At 38.7% G+C, this 21,427-nt stretch overlaps 1 protein-coding gene across 5 annotated transcripts in view; it reads right to left on the minus strand.

The window, feature by feature from the left end:
* The window catches only part of vir (VIR_N domain-containing protein), a 439,345-nt gene that overhangs the window by 6,292 nt on the left and 411,626 nt on the right, over nt 1–21,427 (minus strand). For all 5 annotated transcript variants that reach the window (XM_067142987.2, XM_067142988.2, XM_067142985.2 and 2 more), the window contains one exon: nt 15,702–15,807. In XM_067142987.2, the coding sequence (XP_066999088.2) occupies nt 15,702–15,807 (106 nt within the window). The remainder of the gene's footprint in view (nt 1–15,701; nt 15,808–21,427) is intronic.

Raw genomic sequence — 21,427 nt, forward strand, 5'->3', positions numbered from 1 at the left:
TTCAATGTATATTGGTAATGCATGACGGTAGTGTCTTCAAAATGCCAGTATTGGTATGTTAATCATGGGATTAGCAAAGCACTCTGATTTTAAAGCAAATTTGCATGAGTAGAATATAGAGATGGCTGTATCAATTTGTGTAATTTGTGACAAGCCTGGACACGAACGGACGTCATCCCATTTTTAGAATAGAGTTTTCCTTCTATGTCAAGAAGTATATACTTTTCTTTAAAATTAGAATAAAGTTATGGATATGTTCAGTTCAGATCCATTTGAGATTTTTGTTTGTGTTCAAATTTGTAGGAAAACCATACGCTGATTTTTCTGTGCGATCGACTAGTTGTGAACCCGGGTATTCCGTGTGTATGGATGTGACACTGGAAATATGAAAAGTGGCTTGATGTAAGTTAAAGAGTTGTAAGTGGACAGAGAATTAATAAGCGAATGAAGCTTTTGAATATGATAAGAGGATATTAGTTAAAATAATATATATTTACCATGATGTTTTTTCACAGAGACTGTTTGTCTCGCTTTGGGTGTGTTTAAATAGAGGGTCCCCGGCTAGCATTTAGAAGCATGGCTCTGCGACGTATGATTTATGGTTTAAAAAGGGTGTGCTCGCCCGCCCTCGTAAGAAAGAATTCTGCCAAGAGTATTGTTCAAGCCTATGCACCAATCCTGGGAAGCTTAAGGGTCTGCAAATATACGATCGCCAAATATACGACCACATTTAGAAGACTTCCTTCTAACTCCTTCATGATTATTTCTGTACAGAAATAGAATAACTCGAACACCAGTATAGTATTGTTTTTGTTGATCTTTTGAATAATTGAGATAGGGATTTTTAGAGACCCATTTGTCGGTGGCATCCTGGAGACCACCGGTTCGAAGTCAAAGGCAAACCCTGGATTTTCCATCACACACAAGTTTTTTTTTTTGTTCCTTGAAATACAGCCAGTCGTATGTATTTATTGTTTACACTTCTATTTGTAGTGTGTACATAATTTTTGTATGTGTTCTTTGAGATTTATTTCATGTTTGATGTATGAATTCAAGAACGGGTTCTGCCTCGTGATTTTGTCATCAGGTTCATTGCGATGTGGGTTCTATTCTGGACCTGACATCTGTTTAATTTTATTTTTGGTTGTGATATTTTCTACTTCTGCCTGCTGTCATTTCTTTATGGATACAGTACTTTTGCATCCATCTGTTGGCACAGGCCAGAGTAAAGTGTAGCTTCCACCGAAGTCCCAGTTAACATCCATGGCTGTGACAATATGGAAGTTGCTGGGGTATGGGTAGTGCTGAGTAATGACATTCAGAGCATGACTAGTGCATCTGAGTGTTATGAAAGGTGCTCCTCATAGGGTCAGTTGTGCTGCAATAGTACTTTCTGACCCAGTGAGGAAAGCAATGGCAAACTACCTCACTCCTCATCTTGCCTAGTACGCCTCATTTTGGTGCTGCCAATGGTTTTGGGGGTTTCCTCATAACCGCATAACCTTTGGTGGTGCTATTTGAGGATCCAACCAGCCTCTGGGCTGTTGACCTGACAGACAGACATTTTCTACTAGCGTTACCTTATTATTTTTGTTTATTAATTAGGAGTGTAGTTAATTAGTTAGGCGACCACTCAAAGTTGTCTCTGATTTTAGTGTAGATAGTATGTTTCTTCTAATAGTGAAGAAAGCCTTTGATGAGAACCGTCACATTTACAAGGATATTCCTGTATTTAAGAATATTTCAAATTAATGTATGTTTAATGATCCAGGTGCATTCGTCGACATGTCATAAAGGACAGGAACAATCAAATTGATGAAGTTTTCAAATTTCCAATTAATGGAGTCATATCTCCGAATTTGTATATAGTCCATCAGACATTGTACTTTTTTTATTGTAGTGTAATTCAAGGTTACATTGAATTAATTAGTGTTTTATCAAGGTATATTAAATAGGGTTTAAACTTTTGTTTGCTTATCATTTGCCGTAGAAACGCATCCTCGTTTTCCTCCATTCACTTATGCCTTTAAGTTAGTTTAGTGTTGTATATTTGATATTATGCCGCGAACGCACCGAGGCCCTGGGGGGCCGGAGGTTGAATTTTATGGAATGAAGGAAGTGCAATTGATCCTTCCAGGGATGGAAGAGCTTTTGTTCACCCATCAGTTTGGAGTTTAATTTTCTTCACTTTCTAGATGAGGTTGCATTTGACTCTAGACTGAAAAGGTCCTATACCATCGAACACCTTGGTGTCTGGTGCTGTATGGCGGTAGCCTTGTTTGGGGGGCAATGTTGCTGTCATATGGTTCTATGAGGCAATGGCGTGGTGGTATGGCTACATTTGACACCCAACATTTTTGGCATTTGCAATGTTAGGCATTTTCGACAGATAGCTTCAGGCGATGATTTTTGCGAAAAATGGCGCAAAGCATGGTAATGCCATTATAGGACTGGCCAATTATAATAAGGAACAATATGGTTGTTCATGTAAAAGGATGCTGATAATTGGGCCAGTATTTTGAAATTAATGACATATTTAATTTAATGTTATATCAAAGGCAAATGAATATAGAGTCGTGGTTATAATAAAGTTAATGATAACCATGACAGTCATTCATAATAATGACATACCCAAAATCAAGTAGGAATTTAATCAAATCCTGGGAAACAATAAAAGATTTTGCCCAATCTGAGGAAAAATGAATATCGATACCCTTCAGGTAGTCATGTTCATGAGTACCAGTCAGGAAGCACTGGTTGCAACAGGCCTCATTATTAATAGTGAATCATTTATTAAATTTGTGTTAAATTTTCACGGTAGATAAAGGTGAACTCAGGCCTTTAGGATTCTGTTGTGAAATGGCAGTAAGTTAGGATTCAGACGGAAAGTTTTGGGATGATATTACCCATTGTATTAGGTGTAATTGCCTCAATACTGAAAGGATGGCCTAATTTATTGGCATATACCACTTGTGTTAGTATTTACATACATACATACATAATCATTATAGACTGTTATGCCTTTCAGCGTTCAGTCTGCAAGCCTCTGTGAATTTACTAAACGTCGCCACAATCCTCGATTTGCAACTAGTGTTGTGGCCTCATTTAGTTCTATACTTCTTATCTTTAAATCGTTAGAAACCGAGTCTAACCATCGTCGTCTTGGTCTACCTCTACTTCTCTTACCCTCCACAGCAGAGTCCATTATTCTCCTAGGTAACCTATCCTCCTCCATTCGCCTCACATGACCCCACCACCGAAGCCGGTTTATGCGTACAGCTTCATCTATCGAGTTCATTCCTAAATTAGCCTTTATTTCTTCATTCCGAGTGCCCTCCTGCCATTGTTCCCACCTATTTGTACCAGCAATCATTCTTGCTACTTTCATGTCTGTTACTTCCAACTTATGAATAAGATATCCTGAGTCCACCCAGCTTTCGCTCCCGTAAAGCAAAGTTGGTCTGAAAACAGACCGATGTAAAGATAGTTTCGTCTGGGAGCTGACTTCCTTCTTACAGAATACAGTCGATCGCAGCTGCGAGCTAACTGCATTAGCTTTACGGCACCTTGATTCAATCTCACTTACTATATTACCATCCTGGGAGAACACACAACCTAAATACTTGAAATTATCGACCTGTTCTAGCTTTGTATCACCAATCTGACATTCAATTCTGTTGAATTTCTTACCTACTGACATCAATTTAGTCTTCGAGAGGCTAATTTTCATACCATACTCATTGCACCTATTTTCAAGTTCCACGATATTAGACTGTAGGCTTTCGGCACAATCTGCCATTAAGACCAAGTCGTCAGCGTAGGCCAGACTGCTTACTACATTTCCACCTAATTGAATCCCTCCCTCCCATTTTATACCTTTCAGCAGATGATCCATGTAAACTACAAACAGCAAAGGTGAAAGATTACAGCCTTGTCTAACCCCCTGTAAGTACCCTGAACCAAGAAGTCATTCTGCCATCAATTCTCACTGAAGCCCAATTGTCAACATAAGTGCCTTTGATTGCTTTTAATAATCTGCCTTTAATTCCATAGTCCCCCAGTATGACGAACATCTTTTCCCTCGGTACCCTGTCATATGCTTTCTCTAGATCTACGAAACATAAACACAACTGCCTATTCCTCTCGTAGCATTTTTCAATTACCAGGCGCATACTGAAAATCTGATCCTGACAGCCTCTCTGTGGTCTGAAACCACACTGGTTTTCATCCAACTTCCTTTCAACGACTGATCGCACCCTCCCTTCCAAGATGCCAGTGAATACTTTGCCTGGTATACTAATCAGTGAGATACCTCGATAGTTGTTGCAATCCTTCCTGTTCCCTTGCTTATAGATAGGTGCAATTACTGCTTTTGCCCAATCTGAAGGTACCTTACCAACACTCCAGGCTAATTTTACTACTCTATGAAGCCATTTCATCCCTGCCTTCCCACTATACTTCACCATTTCAGGTCTAATTTCATCTATTCCTGCTGCTTTATGACAATGGAGTTTATTTACCATCCTTTCCACTTCCTCAAGCATAATTTCACCAACATCATTTTCCTCCTCCCCTTGAGCTTCGCTGTTCACAACACCACCAGGATGATTTCCTTTTACATTGAGAAGATGTTCAAAATATTCCCTCCACCTCTCCAGTGATTCCCTGGGATCTATTATGAGTTCACCTGAATTACTCAAAACACTGTTCATTTCCTTTTTCCCTCCCTTCCTAAGATTCTTTATTACTGTCCAGAAAGGTTTCCCTGCTGCTTGACCTAGCCTTTCCAGGTTGTTACCAAAATCTTCCCATGACTTCTTTTTGGATTCAACAATTATTTGTTTCGCTCTGTTTCTTTCATCTACATACAACTCCCTATCTGCCTCGGCCCTTGTTTGGAGCCATTTCTTATAAGCCTTCTTTTTACGTTTACAAGCTGCTCTCACTTCATCATTCCACCAAGATGTTCGCCTTTTCCCGTCTTTACACACAGTTGTTCCAAGGCATTCCCTGGCTGTTTCTACTACAGCATCCCTATATGCCACCCATTCACTTTCTATATCCTGAACCTGCTTAATGTCTACTGTTCGAAACTTCTCACTAATCATATCCATGTACTTCCGTCTAATTTCCTCGTCCTGGAGATTTTCTACCCTTATTCGTTTGCAGACAGATTTCACTTTCTCTACCTTAGGCCTAGAGATACTTAGTTCACTACAGATCAGATAGTGGTCTGTATCATCGAAAAATCCCCGGAAAACTCGTACATTCCTAACAGATTTCCTGAATTCGAAGTCTGTTAAGATATAGTCTATTATGGATCTGGTACCCCTAGCCTCCCACGTGTAGCGGTGAATAGCCTTATGCTTGAAGAATGTATTTGTAACAGCTAAACCCATACTAGCACAGAAGTCCAGCAAACGCTTCCCATTCCCATTAGCTTCCATATCTTCCCCACATTTACCAATCACCCTTTCGTATCCTTCAGTTCTATTCGCAACTCTCGCATTGAAATCGCCCATTAGCACTATTCTATCCTTGCTGTTTACCCTGACTACGATGTCACTCAATGCTTCATAAAACTTGTCAACTTCATCCTCATCTGCACCCTCACATGGTGAATACACGGACACAATTCTAGTCCTAATTCCTCCAACAGACAAATCTACCCACATCATTCGCTCATTTACGTGCCTAACAGAAACTATGTTCCGTGCAATGGTATTCCTGATAAAGAGTCCTACCCCAGACTCTGCCCTTCCCTTTCTAACATCCGTCAAGTACACTTTATAATCTCCTATCCCTTCCTCGTTATCTCCCCTTACCCGAATATCACTTACTCCTAGCACATCCAGATGCATCCTCTTTGCTGACTCAGCCAGTTCTACTTTCTTTCTTCCATAAGCCCCATTAATATTGATAGCTCCCCATCGAATTCCATTTTGTTCGCCAAGTTGTTTCCAAGGAGTCCCTCGCCTGTCAAATGGGAGTGGGACTCCCGTTACTCCCATAGGTTCGAGGCTTGCTTAAAATGTTCTGAGCTCGGTCGATTCATGAAGCAGGATGCTGCCCTACTTGCACATAGTCCAAGTGAGGATCTCTCCTCTAACGGGTTATGGACCACCGGTGGATTGTATAGTCCTAGCCGCCTGAGCACAAGGAGGACCACGACTCAGAATATGTCCGAGATGCCCACTCCCATTCCATAGCAACTGGTATCCCGACTCTCAGGACCACTTAATAGGCCACTCAGCTGTTGCCCATGGTTCACGAACTAGGACGTGACTACAGTAACCCGCAATTTTTTTTAATTTTATGAACCTATTCAAAATTTGAATATGATGATTACAGGCTAATTATTTGAATTTTTTTTGATGAAAAATACGTTAGGCAACTTCAAGATAGCTGTAGAGTGTTGTGAAAATTTTATGAAGATGGATTAAGATAACCCTGAATGGATTTCATTTTCAAGTTGATCGTTCTTATTCCGAGGTTCGAGTCGAGGGGGGCTCACTTTAATGAAAGATTTTGTAAGATGGATATGGAAGCAATGAGAGTTTTGATGGAGGAGATAATGGACCAGAAGTTAGGTCAGGTTAGTGAGGACATTAGGAAAGAACTGAAGGAAGAAAGTGTAAACATTCAGGAAAGAATGGATCAGAAGATAGATCAGGTTAATGAGAACGTTAAAGTGATTGACCAGGAAATAGATCAGAGTAGTGAAAATGATCAGAAGATAGGTCAGGTTAACGAAAATATGGAAAGGATCCAGAAGGAGTTTACAAAGGAAGAGAAGAGATGATTAAACAGATGGGGAACTTCAATGTACGGTTAGAGGAAACGTTGGAACGTTATGATGAATTAGTGGGACAGATAACGGTGTATCAGGAACGATGTGAATGGAACACTGCTCAGTTAGAAAAACAACTAGATAATATGCACGAAAAACAGGAAGGGCTTGAAAATACGTTAGGCATGGTGATTGAGCGTGTTGAACGTGTTGAGGCTCAGACATTAAGTATGACAGGACAAATCGCAGTTCATATCCAAATGGTGGCAGCTCACCAGGAAATCACAGATAGGATGATAGAAGACGTTAAGAAGGAGGTCCCCAAGACTCAGGTCGATATGCATGAAATTCGGAACCAAACCAGCGTGCTGAGACAAGAAATTGTTACCAACGGGGATAAGCGAACTTCAACCAGACAACTTCCAGTATGACTACGCCTATAGAACCTCATTCAACATTCTTGAAAAAACGGTGGAATAATTTTCCCTGCCCCCTGTGGTTATAAACTAAGGTTGGACCACTCTGCTTATTACTGATGTGTTAATGCTGCAATTGTCAACCAACGACTAAAACAACGGGATGCACTTGATGCCAGACATTTTATATCCTTTCTCACCAAGCTGCTCTCTTGTAAATATGTATATAAGCTTGTAATTTCTCAACTGTTCAATTGGATATTGTAAATTTACTGTATGGTTACCCTGTCAACCTGTGTCATGAACATTGATGCCAGATACTTTATACCCTTTCTCCCCTAAGTGTTTAAATGTAAATATATGCATAAACTTTATAATTTCCTATAATTTTCTAATGAGTAGCATCAATTATTCTTCGGACCACCACTGCTGGACTCTGCTAAAATAACCAGTGATTTTACGCATTGGTGCCGACTACTGTGTCTATAAACTTATTTTGCTCAACTGTAACTTTCCCATTGTAATGTATGTGTCATGAACATTGACGCCAGCTACTTTATACCCTTTCTCTCCCAACTGTTTAAATGTAAATACATGTATAAACTTTATAATTTCCTATAATTTTCTAATGAGCAGTGTCAATTATTCTTCGGATCACCACTGCTGCACTCAGCTAAAATACCCAGTGATATTACGCATTGGTGCCGACTACTGTGTCTATAAACTTATAATGTTTAACTGTAACTTTCCCATTGTAATGTATCTTAATGTTTACAGTTTATTTACTAATCAGGTACCTGATTTAAGCCTTGAGGAGTTACTATGACTGATGATGCCCTCAATGAAGGGCAAAACATGTCTCAAATGGATTTAATAAATTCCTAAGTGTTCAAAAATTTATAATGTATTGAATAGGTGACGCAATGAACCCTTTAGCATCCTACATACCCAATTATGTTCAGTAGAAGAAGAGGAAAATTTCTTAGAAATGGACGAGATGAGTAGGAAGATCTTTGAATTTAGTCCAGAAGAAGATCAGTGAGGCCAAGATTGGAGATGAAGATAAAATCTGCCTACAAGACATTATAGAACAATGGAAGGAAGTATTCGGATCATGACCAGGGAAGATTCCAAATTTTCAATACACCTTAGTTGTAAATACAGTAGAGTCACGTTAATCCAAACTAATTGCGACTGGAGTCTGTTCAGATTAACCGGAAAATACTTTCTAATAATAATGTTATTGTTTTTACGTCCCACTAACTACTTTTATGGTTTCTGGAGACACCTAGGTGCCGGAATTTTCTCCCGCAGGAGTTCCTTTACGGGCCAGTAAATCTACTTACACGAGGCTGACGTATTTGAGCACCTTCAAATATCGCCGGACTAAGCCAGAATTGAACCTGCCAAGTTGGCGCCAGAAGGCCAGCGCCTCAACCATCTGAGGAAAATAGTTTCTACAATACAGCACAATACATACTGTAATTTGAAATGTCCATTCTTTAGCAGTTACATTAATAAAATACTGTATAAAATTACAGTAGGGGTTAAGAAACCGTAGATGAGAAAACTCCTAAAATTAGGTTAAAACTTGTTTCCTAAACCTTCTAAAATACGGTAATGGGTTACACTTGTGCATTATGCCCGGGATGCAAAGAGCTGCTTGTGATGTTCATTAAATAGTTCTGCCACTTTCTGAGTGGTAGCGCTGCAGAACGTGAACACGTGACTCAAGATGTGATGTTTATGAGACGCTGGTTTAACACTGCATCTTCGAGTAGGTTCCAATCACTACGGCAAAAGAAAATAACAGTTTTGTAAAGATAAACTACCAGTGATTGATGGTTTATGATGTGTAATTTTGTTTACATTAAGTTATTCTAATAAAATATGACTAATAAAAGGCAAGTAAACCTTCATTCTATAATATGTTCTTTCATTTCAATAAGGATATTAAAAAAATTGAATATTTCAGTTTGGATTAACCGAACTTTCAGATTAACAGGACTCTAGTGTAGTTGGGAACCTTTTAGATAGCATCCTTACCCTGTGCCGGAGAAATAGCATAATCAAGTAAGCTTGATCATTAGCGAAATGGAAAAGAGCAGACTGATTTCTAAATCCCGCACACCATTCTTAAACCCGCTAGTGATTGTAGAGAAGCCAAATGGGTCGCTACGAGTTTGTTTAGATGGTCGGGCAATAAACCAACGTTTTGGACCGGAATACAACCACGCTCCTTGCATCAGGGATATTTTAAGAAATTTCATCTTATGAAGTTGTTCACAGGGGTTGACTTGACTTTGTCGTTTCACCACATGAAACTCGATCCAAAGACTCAGATACTAACAAGTTTTATGTTTGATCAAACTACATATGTTTTCAACAGACTCCCATTCATGTTAATGAATGCAGGATCAGACCTCATTAGAGCTTTAGATTGAAATTTGAGTGATGAAGTGAAGGGATTCACAGTTAGATATGTTGATGACATTTTGATTACATCGGAAACTGTAGACAAACATCTCGAGAATATAACGAAATTACTAGTAGATTTGGACCGAAACAATTTATTAACCTCTCGAAATCACAAATTTGCCAAAGGAGCATTCTATTTTTGGGCAAGTTATTGATTCCGAAGGTGTGACCCCAAACCCAGTACAGATTCAGACCATTCAGAAGTTCCCAAGACCAACTAGGGTGAAACATATTAGGCAGTTTCTGGGTATTTGCAATTTCTTTGCAGACCATTGTCCAGGGTATCCAGAGGTTGAGGCCCCTCTGCAAAGTCTGATGAAAAAGAATAATCGTTGGAAGTGGGACGATGAACGCGAGGCGGCATTCATCAAAATGAAGGAACTCCTCACAAACAGTGTGAAGCTCGGATATCCCAATTATACCAGGAAATTCATTGTGCATACGGACGTGTCAAGTATTGGAGTAGGTGCCGTCTTGCACCAGGAATACACCAAAAAGGAACCGAAGGCCACATATTTGACATTCATGAGCCATAAGTTACGATCACATGAATTGAAATATACCATAACTGAACTTGAGATGTTGGCCATTGTAACAGCCCTAGGTCATTGGCAGAAATATATTTATGTTTTCCCCATTGTATTGTGAACTGACCATAAGGCTCTTACATTTATGTTAAAATCAACTATGACTAGCAAAAGGGTTAACCGGCGGTGTTTGCTTGCACAGCAATTTGATTTGACAATAGAACACTGTGCAGGCAAAAATAACGTAATTGCTGATGCACTCAGTCGGAATCCAGAACCCAAGAGTACTATCGTTCATCAGATCCACCTTGTGGATGATGATCGTGAAACATTAGAGAAATTAAATTTTTTTTCTGCTAGTTGCTTTACGTCGCACCGACACAGATAGGTCTTATGGCGACGACGGGGACAGGAAAGGCCTAGGAATGGGAAGGAAGCGGCCGTGGCCTTAATTAAGGTTCAGCCCCAGCATTTTCCTGGTGTGAAAATGGGAAACCACGGAAAACCATCTTCAGGGCCGCCGACAGTGGGATTCGAACCCACTATCTCCCAGATGTGAGCTCACAGCTGCGCGCTCCTAACCGCACGGCCAACTCGCCCGGTAGAGAAATTAAAGAACATCAGTGAGGAACAAGAGAGGTTTCATGAGATGAGTAGGTTGATTGACTTCCTCTAGTGGAGATTCCAACCAGGCGCTGCAGAATATGCAGAATTGGAGAAGCAAGCAGAGTAGTATAGCTACTTAAATGGCATTCTGCACAAGTTTGTCGACAAAAATCATACGCCATACCAAAATGTGGTACCACCAGTTTTACAGGAGGAGTTGGTATGGTTAGCCCATCAAGCCATAGGTAATGCAGCGATAGATAAGGTGTCAGCAACACTGAAAGAAGCATTCATTTGGCTGAATCTTAGAACGATAGTTCGCTGAGTATTGGTTACTTGTGACACGTGCCAAAGGATGAAGCTCAATACTTTTCTGTTAACCCGCTCGGTGGGCAATGCGGCGAGATCCGTGGCTACAAGTTGCTTGCTCGGTGGGGAATGCGGATATATCCGCTGATTCAATTATTTTTTTTCTCAGTTGCCTGCCTGCAGAGGTTTATTTCCTTTTCAGCAGCATATTCTCGATGAGTCTGCCCTCTGATGTGAATTTTTTCGACTATGTTCTCCCAATACCAATGTGTCATCCATGAGTTGCAACATAAAGAACGCAACTGACGTCTGGGCAAGAACGACCGAAGGCCTAATAGCTATGCGCTGAAGCTTTAGCTTATCGCCTAATCGTCCCTTGGATGTAATAATATTGCTGTAGAAGGGATTTCTACAGATTATGACACTGAAGAGACCTCTTTGATGACATTTTAGAACTGTGACCTGATTTATTATCCCCAGTCTTGAGTTCTTCCTTCACGACTGGAGTGTGTGTTTATCGCGAGCTATACAACATTTTATTATCATACGCATCCGTAATACAGCTATATTTTATGATTTCCGACCAAACTGCTGAGACCAGGGTTCTATTCGATCCTTTTTCTTACATTTTTTCCCGCTAAAATATCTATGAACAATTACCGCCCCCCACTGACAGAGGAAGATGACTTACAGGTCATGATAAATGAAACGTTGGAATTTAGTGGGGAGAATTGTGATATTAGTTAAGTAAGTTCTGCCGAAGGGGAATTCGTAAGTGACAGGAAATTACCTGGAATAAGTACTGCACGCTCGAATATACAGAGTTTGCGCATAGCTGATGCGAATGTTCAGCAGTCGCAAAAGAGACAACACATGTTTGATTCCAGTTCAAGTAGCGATCATGACAGTGGTGGTTGTGACGATAATACCGATTACAATCCAACCATTGTAAGTTCTTCGTTAACTTATACTGAAAATGGACAAAGAAATTTCCGCTTTGATCCAAATTTCCATTGTGATGTAAAGAGAGTGTTTTTAGGGAAAACAAAACTGAGTGAAATATTTTAATTACTCTTTTATTATGAGATATGCCAGAATATAGCTGAACAGACAAAAGATGTCGAGCAGGAAATCGCACATAAAACACAGTTTAGTAAGACAAAAGGGAAGGAATGAGATCAAGACCGTGTCCGAACAAATAAGGACGAAATGAAGCTCCTTATGGCCATACTGTTGCCGCAGGGGATTGTACAGAAACCTAAATTAGGACACTATTTCTCGCAATTGCTTGTTCACTACGCCTATTTTCTATGAGCTGATGACACAGAAGAGATTTTTTTCTTGCCAGATTGAGTGGCCTGGCCGGCCTCCTGACCCCCACTTGGCAGGTTCGATTCTGGCTCAGACCGGTGGTATTTGAAGGTGCTCAAATACGTCAGCTTCTTGTAAGTAGATTTACTAGAATGCAAAAGAACTCCTGCGGGACTGAATTCCCGCACCTTAGTGTCTCCGAAAACCGTAAAAGTAGTTAGTGGGACGTGAAGCCAATAACATTATTATTATTATTATTATGATTATTAGATTTTCCTCCACAGCTTTATACACATCTCTGACAATGAGGTGAATAATGCACAACTTCTTCTAAAAATATACGAGATAAATCCAGCATTTGACCACCTGTTAGCAAGATTTTCGGAAGCTTATACCCTGATGGCATAATGTCAACTGATGAGAACCTCTTGCTATGGAAAGGGTGGCTAGGGTGGAAAGTTTACATAACAAGAAAACGATCGCGTTTCAGAATGGAATTATATAAATTATGCGAAGGTTTCCGTGTGTATCATAATGAACAGCTGTAAAAGACATAACACTGTGAAGACTGTAAATATTACCTGTATTGTAGTGTAATATAGTCCGTTTATGTCACTTAGTAATTGTAGGGAGGCTATATAAACTTGATCCCTCGAAAGCGCTAACCAACATAACAGAAAATTTCGTGAATATTATAATTTATTCCATTGTACATCTTTTAAGTATATGTAAACTTTGTAAATCTACAATTTACATATACAGAAACATTTATTTCCAGGCAGAGATTGATAGTAAACTGCCTAAAATATTCACGTGAAAGTTACTGCATAAACGAAAACCAGAGCTTTGCTGTTAGGAAGAAGCAATCTCTGTATCACAGTGTGAAAGCACTTAGTACGTTTTTGCACAAAGTATTGAAAAATTAAAATAATCATATTTTTCAAGAATTAAATACATTATATTCAAGTAAATATTTCTCTTTTAGCCCTTCAATAGTTCATTTTAGTCTAAGATTGTTTTTAAGCAAGTAATTAAATATTTTCTTCAATCAGGGAAATCGCTCCCCACCTGAGAGTGAGCTAGAGTGTACCGAGCTCCCCACTTAAGGGGTTAAAGCAGCTACCATGACCTTTGCTACCAAGTAAGCCCAAGGAGTTGTATGCTTTGGATTTTTATGGTCCATTAACATGTGCCAGGTGTGGTCTGCAACATATTCTTGTGTGTGTGTGTGTGGACGTATTTTCCAAATATGTCAAACTATGCCCAGTTCAAAAGGCTAAGCCGTCATCAACCAGATCAAAACCAAAATTTTTCCTAAAATGGGAAAACCAGAATGCATTCTGACAGACCATGGTTCCCAATTTACTTCCGGGATTTTCAAGCGCGACATTGACCAGTTAGGGGTGGAACACCATTTCAATTCAATTTGTCACCCCAAATCGAATCCTGCCGAACAAATTAGAAGGGAGATAAGGAAGTTTTGTTGAATCTACTGCCCCCGTCAACATTGGCGTTGTGTAGATGTCCTTCCGATCACCGAAGAGTGTATTAATGGAACAGTACACGAGTCGACCGGCCAGATTCCAAGCGTTATCCATTTTGATGAGATGCCGAAGAGACCATGGCAGGATGCCATACAATGTCCGCAAGATTCACAATTTTCAGCAGAACTATGCATCCAAGCAATAGCAGAGGATATGAAGCAACAGGCAGAGAAGAGACTGCGACGACTTTGAAGCAAGAGATACCATCGGCCTTTGAGGGTAGGAGAATTTGTCTTCGTAAAGAGACCAGCAGTGTCAGATCTTGCCAATAAATTTCATCATAAATTTGCGGAATTGTACATTGGACCTTATAGAGTGATTGAAAATCTTGCCTATATAGTCCAGAGTATGGGTGACTTGACAGAAACTGTGTACAATGCAGAAAATTTAAAACTATACCATCTCGTCGCCGTAAGACCTATCTGTGTCGGTGCGACGTAAAGCCCCTAGCAAAAAAAAAAAAAAAAAAACTATACCATCCACCGGGAAGCATTAGAACAGATGTGGATCATCCTGACCAGAATTCCGAAACAGAAGATGAAGAAGAAGAAGGAGGAGAAGAAGAAGAAGAAGAAGAAGAAGAAGAAGAAGAAGAAGAAGAAGAAGAAGAAGGGGAGGACCAAGATGAAGAAGATGGCGACAATCCAAGGTACGAAGAAGATGAGAATCTTGACGAAGCAGAGGTCCAGATGATAAGAAATGAACACCAGGAAGACAAGGGCATCCAATGGTGTGAAGGTTGTGAAGACTTAAAACAATGATGGGAAATTTTGGGTCAGCTACATTTCATTCTTGAACGGGATAATCAGAGGCTGAGAATGGACAGATTGGGCAAATATTCATTTCAGGACGAGGAGTAAGGGATTGGAATAAATTATCAGGAGAATTGTTCAATACATTTCCAAGTCATAGAAAATATTTAAGAAAAGGCTAGATAGACATTTTGATAGAGAATCTGTCACCTGAGCAACAGCCCTAATTGCAGTTAATTGATTGATAATGTTTTTGAGCCAACTATTGCTGTGTCTCTTTGCCCCCAAACAGTGAACACTTGGGAAACATGCAAAGTCACGAAGTTCAGAACGCTCTAGCAGACTTCTCTGAGTTACATTGTAGCTTAGTGCTGCAAGTTACGAATGCAAGCAATAGCATGGAGCGATCATCGAGGGATATTACTGCCTGATTATTTGAGTTTAATACCATGAATTTTTTACCCAAATGTAAATAAAACAATACCACCAAAAAGGACGTGATTTCAAATATCATAGGTGTTAAATAACAGAAGGTTTAAAAAAATTATTTGTATCATTTTTACAATTTACTTTACATTGCTCCAATACAATTAGGCCTTATTGCGACGATGGCATAACACAGGGCTAGGATCGGGAAGGAAGCGAATGTGGCCTTAATTATGGGGCAGCCTGTGAATTTGTCTGGCATGAAGATATTATTGTCAATCACTGATTGCACCATCCCTTCCACGATGCCAGTGAACACCTTGCCAAGTATACTGATCAATGAAATATTTTGATACTTTTTGCAATCCTTCCTATTCCCTTGCTTATGGATAGGTGCAATTACTGCTTTTGTCGAATCTGAAGGTAACTTACTAACATTCCATGCTCATTTTATTACTCTGTAATCAATGTTTGACTAAATCTTAGCAACGAGAAAGTTAAATGACTGAAATGAAACTGGCCAAGAATGTTGCTATACATACCACGGCCACTTTCCCGGCGATTATACTGAGTGGATGCACCAAAGAATCTTCCTCTATCTGATGTGAAAGCTCTTCCTCTGCCTCGTGATCGTGTAGAAATCAGTTCCTACAAATTAAAAGATGGCAATACATCAGTAATCATTATCACATCTAAGGATTATTCATCTGCTATCAATTGATAATACAAGTCATAAGGCTTGAATTTTACTGTACAAAATTTAAATATAAATGTTTCAGAAAGGTTAACTTTGTTACAGCTCTGGCCATCCAAAGCTACTACTACAATCTTATGGATCTTCCGCAACAACAATACACAGAAATCACGACACAAACACTCAATTTCAATCAAACTTGGGAGCTGCAACAATTTACAATGCAATGTATTCAGGCCAAAGTTCAAAGCAACACGTCCTACCACGGGAGAAAATATGGTAGGTAAAAAACATAGACGTAGGTATTCCGCAGGGTAGTATTTTGGGGCCTGTTCTTTTCTTGATCTATGTGAATGATCTTCCTCACATTAATCAAGTAGAAACTGCAGTTCTGTATGCTGATGATACAAACATAATTATTAATAATCCTGACCCTATATCTATTGAAACTGCAGCAAATATAATCCTGTCTATGTTAGAATCATGGTTCAGGAAAAACTAATTAACACTGAACTTAAAAAAGACCCAATACATGGAATTCAAGGCATCAAACTACCATGACAAAACTGCAAAAAAACACAACCTTATATTAAATGCAAAAGCAATTGAAAATACATTGACCACAACATTTTTACGTGTCCATATAGATGAAAAATTAAGATGGGAATGTCATATTTAAAAAAAATAGGGAAGTCTCCGAGTTCTGTTTGTTTTGCTTTAAGGATTTTGTCTAATAGTTGTAGTGAAGAATATGTTAGAAAAGCATATTTTGGATATTTCCATTCAGTCATCACTAATACTATTGGTCTCTGGGGCTGCTACAAATTAAATCTTGATGTTATTTTTCGAATACAGAAACGAGTTATCAGAATTATATCGAGACGTAACAGTAAGAGTCTAAGCACACTCCCAGTACCAAGCATATACATCATGCAATGCATTCTACACGTGAAAAAAAAATATTGATCACTTCAGAACGAAATTTGACAATCACAGTTACCAGACGCGAACAAGAAGTAATATTTTTATCGAGCACAAGAGTAAAACCATTGCCTTGAGACATGTAGACCTCTGTTGGAATCAGACTGTATAATAAGCTTCTAAATAAGATTAAAGATATTAGTCCTGTCAGTTCATTTACCACGCTTTAAAAAATCTCCTGCTGAGTATCTGCTTCTATAGTACAGAAGAATACATGATGAAGTGCTGGTAATGATGTTATTACTTATTAACTTGTAAACCTTCTTAATATCTAGTATATAGCCTTAAAAATATGTTAATGTCACAATGATTATGTACATATTATTAACACCACACCAATAGATTTTTAATTTTGTCTTGTAAATATTGGTTATTAATATTATTTAAAAAATTAAGATGTGTTGTCCTAACATCGAGGTATTTTTCTTCTTTTTCAAAATGTTCATTATTGTGCATATATTATTCTTAGTATTAGGACATCACTCTACAACTCCTATACTGTTGGCATATTTCAAAATATGTAATTGTACACTCTATGGAAGCTAAATAAAATGAATGAATGAATAGAGAAAGGGTTATAATCCATTTGCAAGATAGTGAAGGGAAACCTGAGTTGGTTCTACAACAAAGCAAATTATAATAGGTATATGGTGAAACGTGTGTGTACTATTACAAAAAATTAAAAAAGTAAATATAGCCAGGAATATTGTATTATAAGACCATGCCTATAGAAGCACATAGGATAGGTGGGATTATGATCAATCAATCAATATTCTAAAGGCTAAGCCTTGTCGATGCAACCACTTTTTTTTTTTTTTGCTAGGGGCTTTACGTCGCACCGACACAGATAGGTCTTATGGCGACGATGGGATAGGAAAGGCCTAGGAGTTGGAAGGAAGCGGCCGTGGCCTTAATTAAGGTACAGCCCCAGCATTTGCCTGGTGTGAAAGTGGGAAACCACGGAAAACCATGCAACCACTCTTTTCTTTCAGTGGCTGTTCGTTTCAGTAGTTGACACAACCTAACCTCTTCTTGATGTCGTCCAAATACTTCATCCTAGGTCTTCCACTCCCTTTCTTTCCTAGCACTTTCCCTTCAAGTATGTTAGTGATGAAAGTATTGTGTCTGATGGCATGTCCAATAAATTTTAATTTCCTGTTTTCCATTGCCTTTAAAAATCTTCTCTCTTCTTTAACTTCCCTTAAGACTTCCAGGTTGGTTTTCCTTTCCGTCCAGCTCGTTCTGGTAATTTTCCACCATATCCACATTTCAGCAGCTTCAAGTCGATTCCTTTCTAATTTACCCAGAGTCCAACTCTCACTTCCATACTGAAGTGTACTGCATACAAATGATTTTGCAAAGGATTTTCTGACATCTATATTCATGTGTGTGCTGGTTAAAATGTTTCCTTGCTCATAAATGCCTGTTTTGCCAATGCTATTCTTCTCTTTACTTCCAGAAAGCATCTATTATCCTCTGTTATTATGCTACCAAGATAAAAGAATTGTTTCACCTGATAAATTCTGACGTCATCAATTTTTATATTGGAATCGAAACAGACTTTCACCATATTAGGCCATGTTACGTACATGTAGTACGTGTTGAAGAGATGTTAAGTACAGAACAAAAATGGCCAGCCGGACACCAGTGGGATCCGAACCCACAACCTCCCAATTTCGCGTCGGTTGTTCTACCAATTGAGCTATGGTGTCCGGCTGGCCATATTTGTTCTGTACTTAACATCTCTTCAACACGTACTACATGTACGTAACACAACCTAATACGTTGAAACTCTGTTTCGATTACAATGCAGTCGTGAAAATTCAATATTCATTCAATTTTTATATTGGTTTTAATTTCTTCCGTATTATTCCGTACTTTGAAATAATAACATTAAGTTATTTATTAGACCACCTAATCAATACTGATTTTGTATTGATTAGGTGGTCTAATAAATAACTTAATGTTATTATTTCAATCTACATCATCAATACGGACCAAAAATGATATTTATTACATGTTATTCCGTACTACCATTACTTTCGTTTTCAGTTCGTTTACTTTTAATTTCCATAGTTTAAGAGTGCCTGAGAGGACTTTCAGCATTCTATTCATTTCTTTTTCTGATTCTACAATTAATACAATGTCATCTGCAAATCTGATACAATGTATCCTTTCACCATTGACTTTTATTCCCTTTGTCTTCTCCTTCATGATTTGAATAGCTTCCTCAATGAATATATTAAATAAATATGGTGATAGGGGACAACCTTGTCTAACTCCTTTCCTAATCCTGGCCTCTTCTTCTACCTGACTGATGATTATTTTTGTACTTTGGTTCAGATACAGTTGATTAATCATTCTTCTATCCTTCCAGTCCAGTCCTATTTTCCTCATAGTTCTAAACAGTAGTTCCCAGTTCACATTGTCAAAAGCTTTTTCTAAGTTAATGAAGGTAAGATAAGTCATTCTATTCATTTCCATCCTTCTCTCCAATAAGATGCGTAAGGTCAGAATTGCTTCTCTTGCTCCTCTGCCTTCTCTAAATCCAAATTGGTCTTCTCCAACATACTTATCTACTTTTCCTTTCATTCTGTTCTTAACTATGTTAAGGAGTATCTTGGAGGCATGTGTTAATATTGATAGTGTTCTATAATTGGTGCAGTCAACTGCCCTCCCTATTTTAGGTATGATAATGGTTCTGCATTGTGTGAAGTCTTCTGACATGATTCCTCTTTTGTAGGATTCATTTATTACTCTGAATAACTGGTCTTTCAAGTAGATACCTAAATTTTTTAGTAATTCTGCTGGGATGTCATCTACACCGGTTGCTTTTCCTTCTTTCAGACTCTGAAGGGCATGTTCAAATTCATGTCTCATGATTGGAGGACCTTGAATTTCTCTTCCACACTCATTTATATCTTCAATTAGCTTATTGTCATTTTTGAAGTCCTTACCATCGTAGAATTCTTCTATGTATTCTTTCCATTGAGCACACATCTTATCGTCCATCAGTAACATTCCTTCTTTATTTTTTACTACTGCAGATTTGGTTCTATTTCTGTACTGAAGGGCACGGATTTTCTTATAAACTTGATCCTGTTTTCCCTTTTTTTTAATCTTCTTCTATCTCTTCAGCAATGTTTTTGGTCCACTTCTCTTTTTCTTCTCTGCATTTGGTTGTGATCTGATTTTTTTATCCTTTTGTAGTCATCTACATTGTTTTCCTTCCTGAACTTATTCCTTTCTTGAATTAGGTTTAGTATTTCTTCTGTTATCAAAGGTTTTCTGGGTTCCAAATTCGTTTTTCCTAAAAGCTCATTTGTTGCTTCAATTATCCTTAGCTTGATGTTATTCCACAGCATTGGCTCATCACTTCCATTATCTAGTTTATTGGTTCGTTCTTCAAAAGCCGCCTTTGCTGCTGCTTCTTTCAGTCCTTCTAGTCTCCTCTTCTTTTTGATAGATCTTTTGGTTCTTTTAAATCTAATGTTGCACTTGGCTAACACAAGTGTATGGTCACTATCTATATCAGGACCTGGGTAGCTGTGGCATGATTTTATCTGATTCCTGTATCTTTGCTTCATTAGTATATAATCTAACTGAAATCGTCTTTTGTCTGGAGCCTCCCACATGTACCTTCTTCTAAGAGGAACTTCAAATAATGTATTTGTAATAACCATACCATTTTAACTGCAGAAATCTACCAAAGTTTCACCACTTTCATTTGTTTCCCCCAGACCAAAATTTCCTACTGTCTTATTGCCTGTATGGAATCCCACTATTGCATTAAAATCACCCATTATTGCAACATTATCTTTTTCTTTATTTAGTTTTAATAGTTCTTCAATATCTTCATACATAGTCTCCACTTCTTCCAAGTCATGAGCCGATGTTGGGAAATATGTCTGAATTATTACAAAGTCCACAGGTGCACAATTAATTTTCACCATCATTAACCGGTTGCTGACATGGTAGGTACTACAAAAATTATTTGACCATTTTCCTCTTATTATAACTGCCACTCCATGCTTTCCTCTTTTCTCTCCACCACTATAAATTACTCTAAACTCATCACCATAGAAGTCTCCATTTCCTTCCCATCTTGTCTCACACATACCTAATATATCTATCTCATTCTTCCTCATCTGGACTTTCACTTCATCCAGTTTTCCCGCTTTCAATAGCGTTCGTACATTCCATATTCCCATCTTCATGGCGGTTTTAGAGGGATTTCGCTTGCTAATGACCTGAGAAGCCCTCTTACCTCTCCTGCCAGATCTTGGGTCTTGGGTTCCGAAATCCATGATCAGTAATTAACGTTTCCTCATTAATGTCAGCTTCCATAGTTGCATTCCACTTGGGATATCCTTAGGATCTTTAATGGAGTGGTTTCCCGTTGCCTTCTCCATTCTATGCCGTTGACCAACAAGTATAGGTTCATCTGCCTCTAGGGGCAATTTCTCACCCCAAGGACAAGAAAGTGCCCTGACCTCAATTCGTTCATCCACCCTCGGAGGAGGCTGTTGACGACATTGAGGGGAGCCACTTATACCGGTGGCCACTCGGTCCCCTTTAAGTCGTCTTTTACGA

Source organism: Anabrus simplex, chromosome 3 (assembly GCF_040414725.1).
Source record: "Anabrus simplex isolate iqAnaSimp1 chromosome 3, ASM4041472v1, whole genome shotgun sequence".
NCBI lineage: Eukaryota > Metazoa > Arthropoda > Insecta > Orthoptera > Tettigoniidae > Anabrus > Anabrus simplex.